Source organism: Tiliqua scincoides, chromosome 7 (genome assembly GCF_035046505.1).
Source record: "Tiliqua scincoides isolate rTilSci1 chromosome 7, rTilSci1.hap2, whole genome shotgun sequence".
NCBI classification, from domain to species: Eukaryota; Metazoa; Chordata; class Lepidosauria; order Squamata; family Scincidae; genus Tiliqua; species Tiliqua scincoides.
Genome location: NC_089827.1, coordinates 29,322,895 through 29,342,329, shown reverse-complemented (window position 1 = coordinate 29,342,329; position 19,435 = coordinate 29,322,895). Strand labels below are relative to the sequence as shown.

General features: G+C 42.5%; 1 protein-coding gene across 2 annotated transcripts in view; it reads left to right on the top strand.

Annotated features, from left to right (window-relative positions):
• The window catches only part of EXOC4 (exocyst complex component 4), a 448,912-nt gene that overhangs the window by 142,472 nt on the left and 287,005 nt on the right, over positions 1 to 19,435 (top strand). For both annotated transcript variants that reach the window (XM_066633468.1, XM_066633469.1), the window contains 2 exons: positions 3,693 to 3,838; positions 9,421 to 9,509. In XM_066633468.1, the coding sequence (XP_066489565.1) occupies positions 3,693 to 3,838; positions 9,421 to 9,509 (235 nt within the window). The remainder of the gene's footprint in view (positions 1 to 3,692; positions 3,839 to 9,420; positions 9,510 to 19,435) is intronic.

Here is a 19,435-nt window from a genome sequence, read left to right as displayed (position 1 = left end):
GCATGTTAATCACACCCACACTTCCTGATTTAAAATATCTTAGTTGTAGACCTAAAAAATGTAAAGTTAAGTGACCCTAGGCCATGAGGCTCTCAGGGGGTGGCTTTGGGCAAGCCTCAAGCATTCAACTGAACCTACATCACAGGGCTGTTGCAAGTTTAACCCTGAACTTCTCTGTGGAAGAGAGGCATACAAGTGTCAAAAACATGATGGATCAGAAATATAAATAGGAGTTTTATGGAGACATTTCAGGTTAACTTTCTCTTCCACCCATTTCCCAGTTCATTGCCGAGATAACAAAGAAAATTTCATCATTGAGAATCCAGACGTAAGTTTTTGCGCTCATCTAGATCTTGGCTTCGCATTTCCTTTGTGAAATCTGTATCTGAGGAAATAGCCATGGAATAGCCAACCTCTGACGTATTCCTAGGAATCCTGAAGTTCATAGAGAAATGTCAGCAGGACCTGTGCGTCATGTATGTCTGGTCAGCTTGCCTTCCTGATGCCTTCACTATAAAGCTTCCATTTTTCCTCCAAGGAACCCGTTTTGTGTTGGTTTTTTTTTTCATGTAACAAACTTGAGATGCAGGATTTACCAGAGATTGGGAGCAGCGCCTGTTACAGTGTCTACCAGCAAACTTGTTGATAGTTTCTTTTAGTCTATTAACTGAATATAGCTATCTTACCACCTAGTGGTTTGTTGCTGCTGAATTGTTTGTTATCCAGAGCATAACCTCCATAAACAAACATTTTTTTTCTCGGTTTGAAAAGCTCACTATTCTGGTAAGACTAAGGCCATCCTGGTCATTTTGGGGTGGCATTACTGACCCTATCATTGACCTTTGTTAGGGAACTGTAGCTAGTCCCGACTCTCTGAGTGTACCTGGATAACACGTTTCTGAATGCACATTGACACATTCACACATGGCAATTTGAAGCACACATTAAAATCATAGGCAGTTCTTTTAAAATGAGCATGCACATAATATGCAAATCTCAATCCTTAACAGTTGATCAAGTGTGCCAACTTTCTAAGCTGCAGTAGGAAATAGCAACAGCTCTGCACTTTCCAAACTATGGAAGCCTTTGGCAAAGTTCTAATTGAGATAGATATTTTGCGATAGAAATTGGGCTATCTTTATTTAATTCTTAGTTGTGCCTAATTAGTGGTTTAGTTCTGTTGGCCTGGTTGTTGTTTCATGCTAATTTGTTTAAATAAGATCCTAGCTTCACTGATACATTACAGTTGTTACCTACAGTGCTCTTATATTGAATTAAGTTGCTTTCTAACAGAGTGAAATATGGTAACCAATAATCCCACTGTGTTTGTGTGTGCCTCAGGTGTTGTCAATATGTGTTGATTAAAGCTTATCTTTGTCTCTTAGCTTTCACAGAACCAACATGGCTGAATGTGAGTGATTGATTTCACTCCCTTTTGCCATCAGCTGAATAGTTTGGTTGGATCTCAGACTATCCACACTTACCTGAGAGTAAGCTCCATTGACTGCAATGGGACTTCTGAATAGACATGCATAGGCTTGGGCTCCTAATCAGATTATGTCTTGGTCCCTAACTGTACTATTGTGATGAGGGTCAGACAGGCCATTTCAGAAGTGTCCATCATAGACAAATAGTCCCTCTTTCTGATTTCCCCCAACTCTGATGGTCTTGGCAGTGATTCCTTGACTGAAGCTTCAAAGTTGGTGAATACCAGGTTGGTGAATAATAAAACCTACATAATGCTGGCCTAGTGTGTATCATGGAGACCTGGTTGGCTGAGGTTGGAGGGGTAGGTCTCTTCCTGCTATGTCCACTAGGTTTTCAGGTGTTTCAGCAGTCACAATTTCAGGGACCAAGAGGGGGAGTTGCAATGGTCTGTCAAGAATCCATCTGTCAGATACCCTGTTCAGCAGTCCACTGAGTTCAAGTGCCTGCAAGAACTCAGAGAGAGCCAGAAAGGATTGAGATTCTGTTGGTGTACCACCCAATAGTCTCCCTGCCTGAGCTGACTGAATTGGTCATGCGAGCAGCATTGGAGTCTCCCTGTCTGTTTGTGCTGGGGGATATCATTGTTCATGCTGAGGCCCCTAGAGTAGGTGAGGCTCATGATTTCATGGCTGCTGTGACAACCATGGGCCTATCCTGAAGATCTTGGCCCCGACACGTGAGGCAGGACATCTGGTTTACCTAGCATTTTGCTGCTGGAGAAGTAGATGGTGATCTGGATATAGAGTAGGTTAAGATCACATCATTGTCATCATGGACAGTTCACTTCCTCATAAGATTTAGGCTTGCTGCAGTTTCTTACCTCTGCAGAGGCAGGGGACTGTATAGTCTGCCCCAGAGGCTAATGGATCCTAAGGGTTTCCTGAAGGCTCTGAGGGATTTTCCAGTTGCTAAGGCGGATGACTCATGTGAGGCCCTGGTTGATCTCTGGAATGGAGAAATGAACCGGGGTAGTGGATGATATTGCACCTGAGCATCCTCTGCCATGTTGCAGACTCAGAGCTGCTCCTTGGCTTACTGAAGAGCTGTGAATGATAAAGTGACAGGGTAGATGTCTTTAGCAATTGTGGCGGAAAGGTGCTGCTGATGAGTCAGACTAAACCAAGACTAGAGCTCATTTTAGAGCCTGTTCCATGGCGCTACTGGCAGTGAAGTGAGTTTTCTTCTCTGCCATCATCGCATCTGCAGAGGTCCATCCAGCAGAACTGCTCTGGGTTGTGCAAGGCCTACTTCATCAGACCCCTCTGATAGATTGGGAAGAACACATAGAGGCTTGCTGGGACATGTTTGCAAGGCACTTTACAGATAAAATTGTGTACATTCATCACAACTTGGACTCCACATTGACAATGTCTGGCAGTGTCCCCTTGGTGCCTGCTGGATCAGTTTTGTGGGATTCTTTGTACAGCCTGAGGATGTGGACAAGCTCCTCCTTCTGTGAGGCCATCCACTTGCATGCTTGATCCTTGCCCAGCATGGCATTAGATCTGCCCAATTAGGGCTGGCCTGATTGAACAGGGAGGGTAATTTATTCCTCTCAAGGAGGGGGTGCTGTCGCTGGTTTTGGTGGGCAGTGGCACCATCCTTATGGAACTCCCTCCCTCTCAGTTTACAAACTACTCCCTCCTTAGAGGCTTTCCAGTGGTGCCTAAATACATTTCTTTCAGAGTAGCCTTCTGAGTTCATGTGGGTGGGATATCTGTGGTTTTATGAAATGCACGGATTTCATGCTGATTAGTTTCTTTCAACTCTTAAGAAAGAGCAACACCTATAAAGTGTTGCTCGTTCTTAGGAGGTGGCTGCTGCTGGTTTTATGTTTTATTGTGATATTTTAAGGATATTTTAATGTTTAAGGATATTTCAATGTTTATATTGTAATTTTTACATGTGATTTTTTTTTCTCTTTGGGGAGAAAAGTGAGGCACAAAACAAGTGAATAAATAAATGACATTGCATTTGTCCCACTTGAAGTGTCATAGTTTCCCCAAAGAATTATGGAGTTGTAGCTTAGTAACAGTTTTGCTGAGAATGTTCTCCTTCATAGGGAGTTCACAGGCCTCTAAAAACCCACTGCTCACAAGACTTCAGTGTAATGAACAACATCTATGCAGACGCTATCCTTTTTACTAAATGTTTGTTTGCAAGATAGGTTTCTTAAAATACTACTAACTTCCCCTTTTTTCTAGATGCTGCTCACAGAGTACTTGGATATGAAAAATACACGGACTTCTTCAGAACCATCCGCTCAGCTTAGTTATGCCAGCTCTGGAAGAGAATTTGCAGCATTCTTTGCAAAAAAGAAACCTCAGAGACCTAAAACACCTCTGTTCAAGTAAGTGCATTCCATCTTTCTTAAACTATGCTTTTCACTGAGATTGGCTAGTCTACAGTACTGACCTATGCTTGACAGTAAACCGATATTTTAGACACAGAGTGAAGTGCCACAGGAGCTTTTGTGTTGTGGAGATCAAATGTGTGACATAAGTGGAGCTTCTCATTTACAGGAAAGCAGAGGAGCAAGCTACATGCTCCTTCTTTGGGGGTAGAGATCCCAAATAGCTTTGCAAAAGAGGGAAGGGGTTGCTCTTTCCTGTTAGCTGTAGAAATCATGGAAGCTGTCCAGGCTTCACCTCTGAAGTGCAGGTTGTTTCTGAATTTTCTGCTTCTGATTGACTTACACCCACACAGGGAGAGCATGAGCACATTTAGAATGCTACTAAAGGACAGGGATGACTCTTAATCTCAGTCATAGTGTTAGAATTGGAAGAGACTTTGGTGGTCATCTTGTCCAACTCCCTGCTCAGTGCAGGCAACTACTTTGCTGTTGATAGTCTGATATTGGTTTTATTTGAAATTGGAGTAATGGGAAATGCAAATACTAAAATAGTACTACTGTTAGACAAAAACAGTATTATTGTTAGACATGTATCCCTGAATTTTCATACTGTTTCAGAATGCATTACATTCCCTGTCCGCATCTGAATTGGAACAAATTGATTGAAATTGAAGCAGTTTGCCATGACACATGAATATTCAGGAAGTGTTTTCAGTGTTGAATGAGACGACCTGCAAATTGTCATGGTGAGGAACTGGTCAGTAAGAGTTAATTGTGGACTGGTAGGCAGCTTCCTTCCCACTTGCCTATTTGATCTGACAATATATCCATATGTCAGGATCCATATCCAGGATCTCATTTTCCATCCAAGAGAAAATAAGCATTCCTGGGTTGTCTTTCTACAAAACTGTTTTCTTGAAAGAACACCACACATTTGCCATGCGTTTGCATCTGGTGTCACTGCCAGTTCTTACTCAGCATTTGAGTACTGTATACTAGCATTTGGGACTGGGACATCTTTCTGTCCCTCATGAATTATCTGGAATTATCAGGTTTGGCTGTTGCTGTCTTTGTTCCTCCTCTGTTATTTCCATCTTCTGTCTCATTGGCATGTTTCATTGCTCTACTTTGGTGTGCTCATTTCTTATAACGAAAATGAAGTAAGGCATAATTGCTTAATAAGAAGAGCATGTCCCTTGCTGCTCATTCTCTCGTCATTACTCTCATTGTGGTGGCAGCCATACTTGCTGGGATCTCTGGTTGCGTTATCTGTCAGCTGTCAAAGTGTCTGTGCAGATAGCTCAGCTGAAATGGCATTTCTCATTCTGTTGGGAGATGTAGATGTTTGATAATTCCTCAGTTGTGCTATTTGTACCATCTTTAGGGTTTGGCTCACCAGATAGTGTAACTGTCTCCTGCTTCTCTTCCCTATTTAGAGGGCTGTCCACCTGTCAGTAGAATCTCTGTGTTTTAGACTGCCTTCTGTGTAATAATCTACTGTGAGCAGAATATAGAGTTCTGTCTCTAGGCAACCTTAGGTGACTACCTGGGATCTCATTTTTGCTGCAATGATGATTGCAGGGCCTCTCACTAATTTACACATGGAAGGTCTTAAGTAGTATTGTAAACTGGAATGACACTTTTGCAGAAATTATTCTGTGTGGTTTGCCAGAGTCTTAGCTTGTATGAAGTTAATGAGTACCTCTGATCATGTGCAGAGTTCTCCCTCTTCGTTTAAGCAATCCCAGGTAGTCACTGCTTATTTTGGATTAGAGAGCAGGACTTCTGGTTCTGAGGGCTTAGCTTTCAGACGAGTCTAAGACACAGCAATTAAAAAAAACAAAAAACTGTGCCTTCTGACCCTGGAATTCTGCTCACTAATCCACAATATACAATGACTGGTTGCTCAAAGCCAAGAGATAGTCACTCTGCACATGATCAGAGCTTGGCATAAATGTCACATTTGCCAAGGCTAGGGCACAGCCTTGCGAAGAGGAACTAAAGACAGGTGACAGGCTGAGCCACAGTGAGTCTTGGCTCATAATAGGATCCTGATCCGGATCCAGATCCCTCTTTGAAAATGAACTTAGAAAAATGAACTTCCTCAGTCTTTCAGTGTTTTTTCTAAAAAAACATATCTCATAGTGGAGTGCCAGGAACTGGTTCGTGAAAGCAGGAGAGCTGTGGCTCTCATACTGTGGATTGGGTCATGAGTCAATTTTTGGTGAGTCGTGAAAAGCTTTTGAAACATGGAAGAAAAAAAAACCTTCAGGTTTGCAGAAGAAAATCATTTTCTGGAACTCTAACTTGTGGATGAGGCAATTTTCTCTAGTAATATAGACCACTTATGAATCCAGTTTCAGCCTTTTGTCTGACCTGGAAGTCCCTAACTGCATATGTTGGGCTCCTGTTCAGCCAACTTCTGGTGCCTTGGATGGACTGTAAAGGTTTGGGGCAGAGGTTCTGAAATCAGGGTGTTGTGACACCCAGCCTGAGAAGCTCTGACCCTGCACCCTTATGGAGTGAGGTGACCTTGACAGCAGCGCCGGTGCTCCTGCAATGGCGCTGGCACTGGGGACATGGGGTCTAATTTTAGACTTACCAAGGCCCACAGATGCCCTCCAGAAGATGGGGGAAGCCTGCAGGGCCCTTAGCAAGCCTCCCCACACCTTAGAATTGTTGAAAAATGCTTGTGTGATCCACTTCCAGCTTGCCAAGGACCCCACAGGCTTCCCTCACCCTCTGGAGGGTATCTGCAGGACATGGTAAGTCTAAAATAAGTCCTGATGTACCCAGTGCTGGAGCAATTGCAGTAGTGCCGATGCCACCCATTTCCGCCCCCTGCAAGGACTTACAGTGGCCCAAACTCTCCCAGAGAGTTTGGGAACCACTGGTTTGTGTCAGCAGTCCTTGACCTCCATTTCTAGGGAGAGTGTAGCAAATGTCTACACACGCTTATTATATGGAAAGTCTCTTGCAGCCTCAGGAGCACAGTACCCCAATAATTAATAATTACAATGACAATCACAACCCACTAGAAAAATATAAGAGATATGGAAAAATATTTTTATTTATTAATAATTAATAAGCTTCTCTAGCTTCTCAGTGCTAGTGTTAATGGTGCATGAGGAGGGTGCCTCAGCCTCGTGACTCAACCTTCTCTCCTGGTCCTTGGGGTTGCTGCACAACTTTTAACTGGCAGAAATGAATATTCCTCATGGCTACTGTTTCTTCCACATTGAATTAACTGTCTATCCAGGTCTAACTTGCAGAGAGCCAGAGTGATACAGTGGACAGAGTACTGAACTAGCCACCTGGATTCCCCACCCAGTCACAAAGCTCATTTAGTGCCCTTGAGTCAGTTTTTATCTCTCCTGCTTCATAAGGTTGTTTTGAAGAGAGTGGCAGACGATGTACTTGGTCCTATACTTTGTAAAATAAGACAGAATAAAGATGCAATAAATAAATATCCGCATGTCTTTTCTTTTCATTCCTTTCAGTCATTGTAGAAGTTGCAAGTTATTTGGATACAGAATCATATGACCAAACTAAATGCACAAGAATGACCATTATTTGTTCATGCCTTTATATTGTCAGTTCTCTTTATACTCAAATTCGCTATCTGTGAATTCGCTTATCTGTTTAGGGGCACAGTTGCTACCTTCTCTCATTATCTGTGCCTCTGTTCTTATCTGCTATGCAGAGACCTTCTAAAGGCCGCAGGGATCTTCAGAATGGCACCTGCAACCAGTGCTGATCCCTTTAAAATGGCAAGCAGAAGCTTCCGCTGGCCATTTTAAAGGGGTCTGTGTTATTCGCAGGCACCATTCTGAACGTCCCTGCAGAATGGAAGGTTTCTGAGAGATTCAGAGATCTTTTGGAACTTCTTGCTGCACTCTGCTGGCTTCCTGAGGGTTGCTACTGAGTTCTTCTGATGTCAAATTTGGTACTCTTTGCATCTAACCCCATTTCTCCCGTAAGATCAATGTTATCTGTTATCTGTGTTATTTCTCTGATGTCAAATTTGGTACTCTTTGCATCTAACCCCCTTTCTCCCATAAGATCAATGTTATCTGTGAATTCACTATCCACTAGGGCAATGGTTCTCAAACTGTGGGTCGGGAACCACTAGGTGGGTCGCGAACCAATTTCAGGTGGGTCCCCATTCATTTCACTATTTTTTTAAATATTAGACTTGATACTATCATGGTATGTGACTGCATTTAGGGAACTGTTACAGACCTGTACTTTTAACGAGCTACTATATACATTCTTTTAACGAAGATAATTAATGGGACTTACTCCTGGGTAAGTATGGGTGGGATTGCAGCCTAGGATTGTAAAAAAAATTTCCTGCTTGATGATGTCACTTCTGGTCATGACATCACTTCCAGTGGGTCCTGACAGATTCTCTTTCTAAAAAGTGGGTCCCGGTGCTAAATGTGTGAGAACCACTGCACTAGGGCTTCCAGGAACCTAACCCTAGCAGATAAAGAGAACTGACTTTATGTAGTGTTTTAACAAGGAAAAGGGGAGCTGAAAAGGGGAAATGTAAAATTTTCATTTAATGTGAAAAATGAGAGCTGAAACCATCTACCTCCCCAAACTCCTTAACTTCAAGTGATTTTTCCCCACAGCCTGGCTTGTTTTTGGTGTTGGAGTTAGAGCCAAGGGCAGTGGAATACAAAGAAGGTAACTTATAGGGTCAGTTTTCCTTGCTTGTGCTCCCCTTTTTCTATAAAAATTTTACATGTACAGCAGACATGAATAAACAAGCATGGCTGCCTTTGTCTTATCTAGTTAGGTTCTTAGCAGCAGTATTAATTGTGCCAAATGATAAAGGAGGAATCCTGAAGGATGGGAAGAAGAGGATAGTTATAGAGCGTAACCTACCTTATGGGGTTGCTGAGGAAGTGGCCTTGTTCCTCCTCAAAGAGGGTATTTCCTATATGTAATGCACACTTTCTTGGAGCTGACTTTGGCCTCAATCCTATCTCTCACTACCAAGCTGATGCATGTGTGGCAAAAAGTCATACTGTATCCTGTGGTGATTGGGCCCTCAGACAGCTTGGAGGAGGTAAGTAAAAATATTTTCTTCTTCCCCTCTGGTAGGCTTCCTGAGTAGCAATGGGTCTCCTTGAACACATGCTACCTTTTATGATGGCTTATGTCCAAGGAGAGGAAAGGGGCAGGGAGGTTTGAAATGGAGAGGATAAGATCTGGTGTGCACCATTGCCACCAGATCCATCTCCTCTTGCTTCTTCCCTGCTCCCAGTTTCTCCCCCCCTCACCACCCATAAATGCCCCCAATCATTCCCTGCCCACCACCACCACTGACTCACCTTGTGCTAGTGGACAGAGGCCTCACTGCCAACCTGCATGTGCAACCACCAGTGAGTGCACTGGCAGCCTTATTACACTTGCCAGTGGCACCAGAGTATGCAACATCTGGCAGAATCCAGGCACTTCCTCCTGGATCCTCCTGCTCCACTGGTTTAAAATGTGTTCCTCCTGTGAAGTCCAACGAATACAACTGGGTACATAGTGTTCTTTGATATGCTGTGTTTGTCTCATTGCAGGTTTGAATCATCTTCTCATGCCATTAGTATGAGTGCTTATTTGCGTGAACAGAGGAGAGAGCTGTACAGCAGGAGTGGTGAACTCCAAGGTAGGCCAAGCCAAATAGAAAATTAGTTTCCAGTCAGTTGGTTGCAAAATGTCTATTCCTTTGGCCTGCCTCAGGAAACTTCCAGCTTCTATTAATTTGACAGGGGACAAATCAGAGCTGTTCAAATTTGAATCTACATTGTTTGTTTAAATTTCATTTTAAAATATCCAAACTTTAGGTTTGAAGACATACAGACATTGTATTTTGATAAATATCAAGGATCAACACCTTATCTGTATCAAATTCTGAATTTTGTCACGTTATTTAAATTTCATAGGAAAATCAAACTTTAAGATGTGAAATTTGACTTTTTTCAACACATTTTCTGATAATTTAGAACCTAACACTTTTGATTTTAGGATGTTAGAATGATATTGAATTTGTCAGAAAATTTTTTCCTAGCTGTATGAAACAAAATTATTTGGGAGACCAGTCTAATATGGTTCAAACATAATGCTGAATCCTGCTGTAGTGCTGTGTGATTGAGCAGTGCAGAAGCCCACTGGCGTACAAAGGGGGAGGCTGAGGAGGTTGTTAGCCCCAGGTGCTGCCATTGTAGGGGTGACAAGCTGCCCCCCAGTGCCCCCAATATGGTGGCTGCAGCGCAGCAAGCATCTGCTGCAGCCACACAATTTCAAAGAGCTGTTGCAGCCTGCAGCTGAGCTCCCAGGTGGCGCAGCAGTACCCGCCCCCTTTCTGATTGGTGGGGGAGGTGGAGCCCCAAGGAGGTTGCTGCAGAGCCAAAGCAACGTGGGGGGAGACTGGGCTGGGCTATCTCCCCATCCCGAGTAATGTGGGGAGGGAGCGGCTGCCCTCTGGGGCTGGGAAGCAAGGCAGCTAGCCAACTAGCCCTGATCCAGAAGTGGGGGGAGCCAGCCAGCAACTGTGGGTGACCCTGGCTGCATTCATTCGCCCAGCTTTTCTTCAGTTTCACCTTCTCGGGTAAGAAGGATTGGTGGGCCCAGACAGCGGCAGGATTTCTCTCTCTCCCCTGGGAATGGCACTTTCAGGTTGCCTTGTGGGAGGGGGGATGGGAAGAGAGGTGTTCCAGCCAAGGCAGGCTGCAGGGAGTGGTGGGCAAGACCATGGGCAGTCCCAGCCTGGAAGACAACAAGGTCAATGAGGCAGGATTTAAAAAAATGATTTAAAAAATCAGCGTCCTTTCTGTGCCTCTTGAGTGGGGTGCCTTTAGGTTGCGGGAGGATAAATTCTTTTGTGCTCCCCTTTATTAAACAAGTGATCTGACTCTGTATGGAAGCTTCCCGTGTTCTTAGGCTCCACAATCTCCCCATTACAAAGAACAGCAATTTCATTTCCTCTTATGTTCTCCCTTCTCTGCCCCCTTCAGTGTTGCCAAGATTCCCCCTGAAATCTTTCCTAATTCCTTTTTCTGTCTTTCTCAAATCCGTTTCTCAAATTTTTTCCCCCTCAGCACAATCCAAGGAGGGAACAATTCATTTGAACCATACAAAAATAGTCAGTAGTTTTATTGCTACTTTGCTTTTCACAATGCAGAATCATGGCACTGGATGGAATTCTGGTAATTTCCTGGTGCCAACACTCTGCAATGGTCACGTTCTCTAGACTGAGACTGAGACTTTATTGGTCTAGAGCAGTGTTTCTCAAACTGTGGGTTGGGACCCACTAGGTGGATCGCGAGCCAATTTCAGGTGTGTCCCCATTCATATCAATGTTTTACTGATGGGTCAAACTGTGGGTCGGGACCCACTAGGTGGGTTGTGAGCCAATTTCAGGTGGGTTCCCATTCATTTTAATGTTTTATTTTTAATATATTAGACTTGATGCTACCATGGTATGCGTAGCATTTGGAGAAATGCTATAGACCTGATTTTAACAAGCTACTCTGTATATTCTTTTAACAATGATAATAAATGGGACTTACTCCTGGGTAAGTGTGGGTAGGTTTGCAACCTAGGATTGTTAAAAATTGTCCTGCTTGATATTGTCACTTCTGGTCATGATAGCCTTTCCGGTGGGTCCTGACAGATTCTCATTCGAAAAAGTGGGTCCTGGTGCTAAATGTGTGAGAACCACTGGTCTAGAGAATGTGACCATTCTTTATCCCTCATAAATGATAATCCATTTTAGACTCTAACCCTTTCCACACTTACCTGGGAGTAAGCCCCATTGACTATAATGGGACTTACTTTTGAGAAAGCATGCATATGATTGGGCTATAAATTTGGTGATGCTCAAACTCCTTTCCAGTGTACCTAAAGTCTAACATGTTCCACCATTTTGATTTTATACATTTTTTCACTCCATTGTTTAATATTTGTCATTGTTGATTTTATTGCTTACAGCCTAAGTGCCCAAATTTATTCAGTTCTGTTAGGAAATGTTTATTTGAAAGTTGTCTAATTTACTAGTTTTATTTCCTCCATCAACTTTCAAATTTCAACTTTCATATTTCAGTAGTATTTTCATATTGATATTATTTCACATTCCTTCAATTGTCTAAATTATTAGGTCAGAGCATGCTGAATTTCATAGCAAGAGATTGATAATGTATTAATGCTTCTTAGTAACATATTTGAATTGTGATTGGTGCAGTATTGAGACAATTTTGGCTCTGTCCTGTAGGTGTTCTTGTCAAGAAAGAAGTGGGAGAGGGGTGAAAAAAGGTTGGGAAGATGAGATGGGGAAAGAAAGAGAACCAGAGCCAGCTGAGAAATGAGCAAGTGCCTCCTGAATTAAGATGCATGGAAGAATGCTAATTGAGAGCATTTAGCAAAAGCCACAGCTTAAGGGCCAGGAAGAATATTGCGTCGAGAGTCAGCAATTTATAATCTTTGTACAGAATCTAGCCTGAGGAAGTCTTCAGCTGGGCCAACATAAGTTTGGAAAGAGTAGTGCTGGTCAAAAAGTATCCTTGATTGTATATGAATTAGTATGAAGCGTTAAATTACATCAACCCCTGGGAGTTCTTCCACTTTCCCCTCCTTCGTTCTCCAGCTTCATGCTCTCTGAGCACTACTATCAATGGATATCTCTGGTGCCATTTACCTGTAGCAGTTATTACACACCATATTAATGAATACATAATCCGTAATTGTTCATCCTATATGTGTTTGTGGTGACCCAGCAAATCAGATTTCAGATTCAGGAACCTTTATTGGCATTACATAAAACACTCTTCATAAACACAGACATACTAAACCCCCAGCACTTCATTAGGTTACCCCCAACAAACTCAATCAGGATTGGCATGATTGTACAATTGCACTTTGCAAAATTAAATGAAGATATTTTGCAACCTGTCATGTATGTGCCTCTCCCTTCCCTGATAGAAGATGTCACAGCATGTTGGCGTCTGTCCCACAAGGGGAGGGAAGTAGCAGGTTAAGCAACTGCCTACATAAATCATTATACCAGTTACAGCTTAAAAGCATAGGAGAAAGGGATTCACAAGCCAAGGAATTACACCCACACACCCTTGCCTGCATATCCAGATCATTGTATCTGCCCAAAATAAGATTGGACAGAAGAGTGTTGCACCGAGCCAGGGAAAAAACGCTCTGTTCCTGTTGATTAACCAGAGCATTATATAAATAAGCAGGTTGTTTGTCTAAGACTGGAGGAAGTAACAGCTGAAAAGGAGAGCAGGTCGTACACACAGCTGCATGGAGCTCCTGCTGCACTATATCTTCTAACCTAGTCTTTAGAGTTTTAAAGGCCAATGGGGAAAGGGCTCCCAGCAAATCTGCCAAAAGACCCATAGTCTGCACCTTCTTTAGAAACAGTACTAGGCCCTGTGAGAAGGTTGTGTCGGTTAGTATACTCTCAGATGCAAAACAGAACCTCAACCAGAATTTACAGAAGCTTATCCTAGCCATTGGTTCTAGTTTATGTTGACCGGCTTCCAGGCACGTTACCGTATATGGAATGCAGCAGGGCAAGGCAAATTTTCTATATAGGAACCCTGCCTGGATCTTCTCTACACATGCACCAAATGCAATCATCCAAGTGAGAATTCTATACAGAATTTACCTTGGTGTTAAAAATTGGCAAAGTGGATGGGATATACAGATTATCCCATGCATTAAAAAAAAACACCAAACCATAGTCTGTGAGGACAATTTGGCAGCATGAATCTTTGTTTGGTGGTGTGGGTTCCATGTAAGCTTATAGTGGAATAGGATCCCCAGATGACTGAATTCCTTGACTTGAGAGTTTACCATTGAAGGCCCAAGATCAGGGCCTCCATGTTCTACCAAATACCATAATTTTGGACTTTTCAAAATTTAGTTGGAGTTTGTTCTGTGCAAAGTAAGCAAGACTGACTTGAACTAGGTGCTGCAGGTCAATGCTAGATCAAGCGAGTAATACCATATCATCTGCATAAAGCAGCAACAGGATATTTAGACAGCCCAATTTGGGGCAGGGAGCATCAACTGCTTGTAAATGGGTGACGAGATCATTAAGAAACATGCTAAACAGTGTGGGAGCCAGCACACATCCCTGCTTCTCTCCCCTATTTAAGGGAACCTCCCTAGACCAGTGGTTCTCACACATTTAGCACTGGGACCCACTTTTTAGAATAAGAATCTGTCAGGACCCACCAGAAGTGATGTCATGACCAGAAGTGACATCATCAAGCAGGAAAATTTTTCACAATCCTAGGCTGTAATCCTACCCACACTTACCCAGGAGTAAGTCCCATTTACTCTCATTGTTGAAAGCATATACAGAGTAGCTTGTTAAAACTACAGGTATGTAACATTTTCCCAAATGCAGTCACATATTATGGTAGCATCAAGTCTAATAGTATTAAAAATAAAATATTGAAATGAATGGGAAACCACCTGAAATTGGCTTGCAACCCACCTAGTGGGTCCCGACACACGGTTTGAGAAACACTGCTCTAGACAAATCACTATGCGGGGATAACTTGATACATCCGGTGGTGCCAGAATAAAGTCTCTGCAATAGCAGGCTCACAGCCCAATCCTATCCATACTTTTCTGGGGGTAAACCCCATTGACTGTAATGGGACTTACTTCTGAGTAGATACGCATAGGATTGGGCTGTTAGTCCTTTATCCAGTCCACTGTCACTTCATTTACTCCACAGAATCAACTGATCCACTGTGTCAAAGGCACCTTTAAGGTTTGGAAAAGCTGCATACAGGTATCCACGACGTACTTCACTGCAAGGTGCAACAAGATCAGACAGTTGCTTATAGTTGATTTTCCTGCTCTAACTCCAGCTTGCTCTGACCGTATAACATTATAATCTGACAGCCAATCCAAGAGCTTATCAAGCAGGTAGCTAGCATACATTTTGCTGACCACTGACAAAATCTTATTAAACGATAGTTTCCTGGCAAACCTATATCACCTTTTTCGTTTAGGGGTACCAAAATAGATTGTGTCCAGGAATGATTCCCAATATGTCCACCTGACTAAATTGTTCAGCCAAAAGAGGTGTCCACCAATCTGGCACCACCTTAAACAGGTGGGGGGGGGGGAATGTAGACCATCCAAACCCTAACCCTTTCCCTCTCTCATCTTATTGACAATCCGTTTTATCTCAGAGACTGTTACCAGTGGCCCTTCCTGCACAGCTGCAAAAGCAGCACTATTTATGGATGGCTCTTGATAGCACTCATTGAAGAAAATTGATTTAATATAGGACCTCCATAAGGGAACAGAAGGCTTTGTCGTTATCAAGGGGGGGGGGTTTGCAAAAAAGCCAGAAACCAATACTGTTTAGAGTTTCTTGAGTCATGTTCATTATAGCAGACCTTTCAACAGTCCAAATTGGCGATTCTGAGCTATAGCCTCTCTCAGGCGATTCCTCAGTGAAAATTAATGAGCTAAGAGAGCCAGACAACTAGGTTCTCTAAATTCTTTGAAAACTACACGATTCTGCTTTGTGAGCCAAACAAGGCCCTCAATTGTGGGCCTCTCACCCCAAGATAGTCCATGCTTCAACCTCACTGGCATCACTGCCTGGCTTTAGGCAGAACTTAGAATGCCCATCAGGGATTCAAACCCAGTGATAAAAGCAGTTGGCAAAGCAGAAGAGTAGAGACAGCACTCTGTAAAATGTCACTCTGGATCATGTTTCTAAAATGACTTTTCATTTTATCATTAACTGTAATACTTGATGGTATTGACAGACAGGACCCTAACAAAACGGGGAGGCACAGAGCAGGAGGAGAGCTCTGAAGGAACAGAAGCTTGGTCGCCAAAAGTCAGTGCCATAGTGCATGAAAGTGGAAGGTGGTCACTCCACAAACAGGTTCACATATCCTAAATTCAATCACATAGGCAAAAAATGGGCTGGGAACAAGCATGTAATCCATTATGCTGGACCCTTGGGAAGAACTATGTCCCAAATCCTCTATTGACTGATTTAGGACCCAATCCTATCCAACTTTCTATTAGCGGTGCAGCCACAATGCAACCCCAAGGTAAGGGAACAAATTTCCATATCTTGAGGAGGCCTCTGTAACTGCCTCCTCACTACAGGATGCAGTGCACAGCTGCGCCAGCACTGGAAAATTGGATAGGATTTGACCCTTAGCTCTGAAGCTAAGGGCTTCCACTGAAGCTCTGTGACAACCTTAGATTGTGAGTCTTTTTCAGAGTCCTCCATGAGCATGACTCATGAGTCACCGAGTCACCCAAAATCACACATTTTTGTGGCTCGAGTTCGAGTCATCTGAGTCGAGTTTCCAACCCTGCTAATTACAGTAGAATGCAGTGAAACAAGCCAAAGTGAAATATCTCTGTTTTATCAAAAGTTATGGTCAGAAAACCAAAATACATCTGTCTAATATAACTCAAAGTAGATTTCTTTAACTCAAGATGGACCAATGAGACTGACTGTTCAAAGAGCCAATGAGATTTTATTATGACGCAGCATGGAACCAGTAAGGTATTAGTAAGGTGCCACCCTTTGGGGTCTGTGTGTGTGTGTGTGTGTGTGTGTGCGAGTGACACCACTAGTGATCAAAATTATGGAAATCATGATTTTTAGGAATAATACCATCATGTTATATATAATTTGATGTGTAATTTAATGCAGAACATAAAAAAAACTGCATTGAAATGTGTTCTATCAAAAGTTATAGCTAGATAACCAGATAAAGAAAACACAACTGACTTATGTAATAAAATGAATTTCCTTAACTCAGAACTGACCAATGACCGTGAGTGTTATGAGAGCTAAAGAGGTGTTTTTATGACATAGCATGAAAGATGTTCATAATTAACATCTAATAGTAATAAGATGTTGTTATGGGTCAGTTCCCTTTTCCATGTATATGGAAATACTTGAACTTCTGTTCAGTTGTGCGAGTGTCATCAAGTTGTCTGTTGTTTTTTTGTTGGTTACTGATTGGTTGGGTGACCTGTACTGTTCTCTAGTAAAATAAATATATAAAGTTAATGGGGGTGACACCATGAGTTACCAGACCAGGTGACACCAATCCTAGTGATGCCACTGTTGGGAAGGTTGGGTGTTGTTGGTCACTGACTCAGATGACTTTTAAAATGGATTCTAAACATTCATTTTGGACTATAGTTTTAACAGTGGTTATTAACCATGATGGCTACATTGTGCAGTGGTGCAATTGCAGGGGAGGGCACTGACATTCATTCATTGCTTGTGGGGAAATATTAACTGCACTTATTTTCTGGCCATTATTATTATTCATGTCATGACTATTACTATCTTAGCCTCACCTACCTCACAGGGTTGTTGGGAGGTCAAAAGAAGGAAAGGAACAATGTACAGCAACCTGAGCTTTTTAGAGGAAGGGTGATATAAAAATGTGAAAAAATATTAACTAAATTAAATAAATAATTTTGTCATATGGGGGAGTGTCAAAAATTTATGGGCCTTGGATGTCAAATGACTTAGCTACGTCACTGATACTACTTGATTGATGTACATGAGTATGACCTGCTTCCTTCCTGGCCCACCTTCCCAATTATTTTAATCTTGTGTGTGTGTGTGCATGTGCGTGTTGGAAGTAAGGGTATTGTGCAAACCTCCCTTTCATGTAAGATCTAAGCACACATATTTAGACTGTGTGTGAGAAGAAAGTCCCTCCTCCCCATGTGATTAGAAGAACCAGGAATGCACATTGGGACAGGGAGCAGAGTATGTTCCTATGTGACCTTATTTGCATGGTTGGGACCAACTTGGATAGTATTGTCCAAATTAACCTAAGGTAAACTTGGAAATCAGCGGATTTGAAAAGCGAAATGGAAGTGCTGCCTCTTTTGGGCAAAGAAACAGTTAGAAAGAAGTCCCCTCCCCCTCCTGCAGTGTCTGTCAGGTGTTTGGAAGTGGAAGTCAGGCGGGGGACTATGGAAGCAATGGCTCTTGAAAAAGCTGCCAGGACATGTTGAAGGACTGTGTCAGGCAGTGGCCAGTTGTTTTGTTGCAAGACTCTCTGGCAGTCATGGCAGTTCTTGAGAAGAGAGGTGCAGATATGAGGGCATCTGTTTTTAGGCTGTGGTGCCACAGAAGTATTTGATGAGTCATCTTAGAAGCTGGAGTTTGCTGAAGGAGTCCAACATTTTTGCTGTATGTCTCATTGCTTGAGTCGTGTTGACTAAACAACTGCCTTTGCATTTTCCCTCTGTTTCTCCGCCTCTTCCAGTGTAATGTTTTTTGAGTCCATTAGCATGAAGCTTCCTGGGAAAAGTGAAGCAGTAGTACAGAAAGGTGCTTCTGAACATTTGCAAAGTGCCCTTTCACAAACAGCCCCCCGAAACTGATATAAAGGAGCAGGGGCAATCCTTCATGTTGATCTCCTGCATTAGGGCAGGTTTGAGCTCTTCCAGAATCTTTCTTTTAGTAATGAGCCCCTAATTCTATGGAAGAAACATGTTGGGATAGGTTTATTTTGATTAATAACTGATTAATAATGACGATAGCAATCTGTATATGTGGTACTTTGCTGCTTGACTGGGCTCTAGGCACCTTTAAGCCCTTTAATCCTAGGATCTTCACCCACATGACCTACCTGGCTGCTTAGGTCATTTTCAGAGCTCCTGCTTCGTATCTCACCACAATTGAAGGCTCTGGTTGGTGGGTACATGAGATATGAGCTGTTTGGTTGTGGCACATAGCCTATGGAACTTCTTGCCCTGGGAGTCTTTCCTTGTCCCCTCTCTGATGGGTTTTTGGCATTTAACAACTATCATTGTATTTTGCTCTGTTAATTTTTTGATGATGTGTCTGTTTGCTTGTTGATTTTTTGTACTATGAATTTATTGCCATTTAATCAATTGGTTGATCACCAGGGTTGGGGGGTCCATTTTCATAATGAAAAGGTGGAACATAAACACCCTAATAAGTATATTAAGAGGAATAGTATGGTGGAGGAGAACAACCTGGGCCATTTAAAGTTTGATCATTGAGACAAAACTGAAGCAGAATGAGAATGAGAGAGGCAAGTGTGCAAAACGATGTATGTTAGCAAACAGCTAGTTTCTTTGGTTCCTTGTGAAGTCGGTGCGAGTATGTTTATGTAATATGTTAAGCAAGTTTTGCAATTAAAGCACTAGCTTTAAAGGTGAGAACTTGACTTTTCCTTGATAAAAAGAGTTTTTGTGATATGGTGACTCGGTGTTTATTGGATCTCTAACAGTTTTTCTAGTCGTTACCCTAGCAGTACAGTTAATTTCATGAAGCAGCATGGTCTTCAAAGAGCTGCACAGCATAGCCATCACTTTTCTTGTAATTAATGAAGTGCCCTTTGTATGGCAGAGACTATAGGATTTAATTACTGTCATTATCAGTGCCCCCTGCTGATTCTGACTTTGCGATAAAATATGGAGGCAAAGTTACTTGGAGGTGAATCTGTGAGCTTTCTGAGAAACCACTGCTCAGGGCTGGTTGCACCTGAGACACAGCAAAATTGTTGCTGCTGCCAGCACCTC